This window comes from Stegastes partitus, unplaced genomic scaffold, assembly GCF_000690725.1.
Source record: "Stegastes partitus isolate 25-593 unplaced genomic scaffold, Stegastes_partitus-1.0.2 Scaffold746, whole genome shotgun sequence".
NCBI classification, from domain to species: Eukaryota; Metazoa; Chordata; class Actinopteri; family Pomacentridae; genus Stegastes; species Stegastes partitus.
Genome location: NW_007578477.1, coordinates 200,956 through 202,902, shown reverse-complemented (window position 1 = coordinate 202,902; position 1,947 = coordinate 200,956). Strand labels below are relative to the sequence as shown.

The 1,947-nt window shown below is 40.7% G+C and overlaps 2 protein-coding genes across 4 annotated transcripts in view; one reads left to right on the top strand and one right to left on the bottom strand.

Moving 5' to 3' along the window:
* Nucleotides 1–721, top strand: part of LOC103364391 (LIM and SH3 domain protein 1-like) — a 14,233-nt gene extending 13,512 nt beyond the window's left edge. For all 3 annotated transcript variants that reach the window (XM_008291500.1, XM_008291501.1, XM_008291499.1), the window contains one exon: nt 284–721. In XM_008291500.1, coding sequence (XP_008289722.1) covers nt 284–457 — 174 coding nt within the window. In that variant the 3' untranslated portion in view covers nt 458–721. The remainder of the gene's footprint in view (nt 1–283) is intronic.
* Nucleotides 722–991: 270 nt separating this feature from the next.
* The window catches only part of LOC103364396 (kelch domain-containing protein 1-like), a 14,560-nt gene continuing 13,604 nt past the window's right edge, over nt 992–1,947 (bottom strand). Inside the window, exon 13 of the mRNA XM_008291506.1 lies at nt 992–1,380. Coding sequence (XP_008289728.1) covers nt 1,245–1,380 — 136 coding nt within the window. The 3' untranslated portion in view covers nt 992–1,244. The remainder of the gene's footprint in view (nt 1,381–1,947) is intronic.

Sequence of the window (1,947 nt, the reverse complement as noted above, 5' to 3'; positions counted from 1 at the left end):
GTTAACCTGACAGTTAGCCTGAAAGACAGTTAGGCTGATTTCATACTAATTGTCACGCTGACAATTAGTCAGTCAGTCTCACTGGCAATTAGCCTGAAAATTAGCCTGACTGACAGTAGGGTTGACGTTTAGGCCGACACTTGATCTGACTGACAGTCATGACAGATAGTCAGGATAACTTTCAGACAAACTGTCACTCAGGCTAACTGACAGTTAGCCTGCTTGAACCAGGTTAATTTCCCTCTGGGTGCCTAAGTTGATTTGTTTCCTCTGTGCCGTTCAGAAGCGCTACCAGGCCATGTACAGCTACGTGGCAGCAGAAGCAGATGAAGTGTCTCTGCAGGAAGGCGACCTGATCCTAGACGTGGAGCCCATCGATGAAGGCTGGGTGTTCGGCTGTAACCAGCGTACAGGACAGCGAGGGATGCTGCCGGCCAACTACGTCCGACCTGTGTGAGGCCGGCAGGAGGTCCGCTGATGCAATCAGGCTTCTACTGTAAATCACCTTTTACTCATGAAACATGCTGTTTAAAAGCATCCCTGCCTGGTTCTGCTTTGCCTTTTTTTGTCAGAAATTTTATTTTTAAATACAATTAAAGAGGTACTTCTTAAAGACTGTTGAAAAGTGTCTCCAGGGGAAAACTATGATACTAAAAGCACTGAAATGGAAGCTTGTCTGTAATAAATTATCCAAAGTAGTGAGTAAACAACTTCAAAAACATTAATCTACAATTAAAAGCAATACTGCACACATGAAATTCTTCATATTTTCCTCAACAACTGTCCTCAGTATCTCCTTGTAAATCTCAGAAAACAACTGCTTAATATAAATCTGAGACAGAAAATCAGACACTTGATGGTTAAATCATTGAATCATTTCATTATTTAACTCTGTGTGTTACATTTGTTTTCTCAAAAGAACTTTGCTTTATTTTTGCTTTTTGTTCTGCAGCATTTTCCACTGTGGACATAATAAATCCAACATAAAACATACAGCACCATTAATACCTTTATTCATCAACAACACAAATTGCACATCATCAAAAAATCACTAAATGAAGTAAAATTTCACTGAATCTAAACCGGATGTTTAAAATCAGACAAAAGCTTTTTGTACAAAATTACGTTCAACTTAAAACAAGGAAACTTTAGCACCTTCTCTTTTAAAAAGTCAAACAAAACAGTTCTGTAAAGACTTGACTGGCTCAGAATCTTTGTGCGTCTAAAGATAAAAGCGGTCCTGTTCAGGACTTAAGGCCGACCTTCACGGCAGAGAAAAAGGCGACTCTCTTGGTGATTTTGCTGTGCAGCTTCTTCGGCAGCCGACAGAGCTTCTGCCTGAACAGCTCCGGGTTTCCTCCTATGAAATCCTCACACAGTCTGCAGAAGGAAAAAGAAAACCCATCACATCTCATTTATCATTGTTAACTGTAGTTAGACTGTGTTTTACATATCTGACATGATGTGCTGCTGGAGAGCAACCTGCTATTTGCATGGCGGCGGCAGCATCATGGTGTCATGCTTCTGTCTTCCTGCTTTTCAACATGAATCATGATCAGTTTAATTACAAAAAAAAGCTTTCATGTCAATGTGAAAACAGATTTCTACAAAGTAATGTCAATGAATTTAAAATAATTAATAACAACTACACCACAAAGACAAACCAGTCAAAGCAAGTCCATTAAAAGGTTCCTGGAAAGCAGAAGTCCGGAGATGATACGAGAAAATATCCACTCAGTGTCTCTTGGAGTCCAGTTAAATCCACCAAGAAACAGAAGGAACATGGCACAGAGCAGGTCATCCTCAAAAACTGAGTGACGAAGCGAGAAGGAGACGAGTGAGGGAGCCACCAAGACACCAAGACTTCCTCTGAAGGAGCTTCAAGCTTCAGCAGCTGAGATGGAGAGACTGTTCACAAAGCTTAAAGTTCTTCACCAGTCGAAGCTT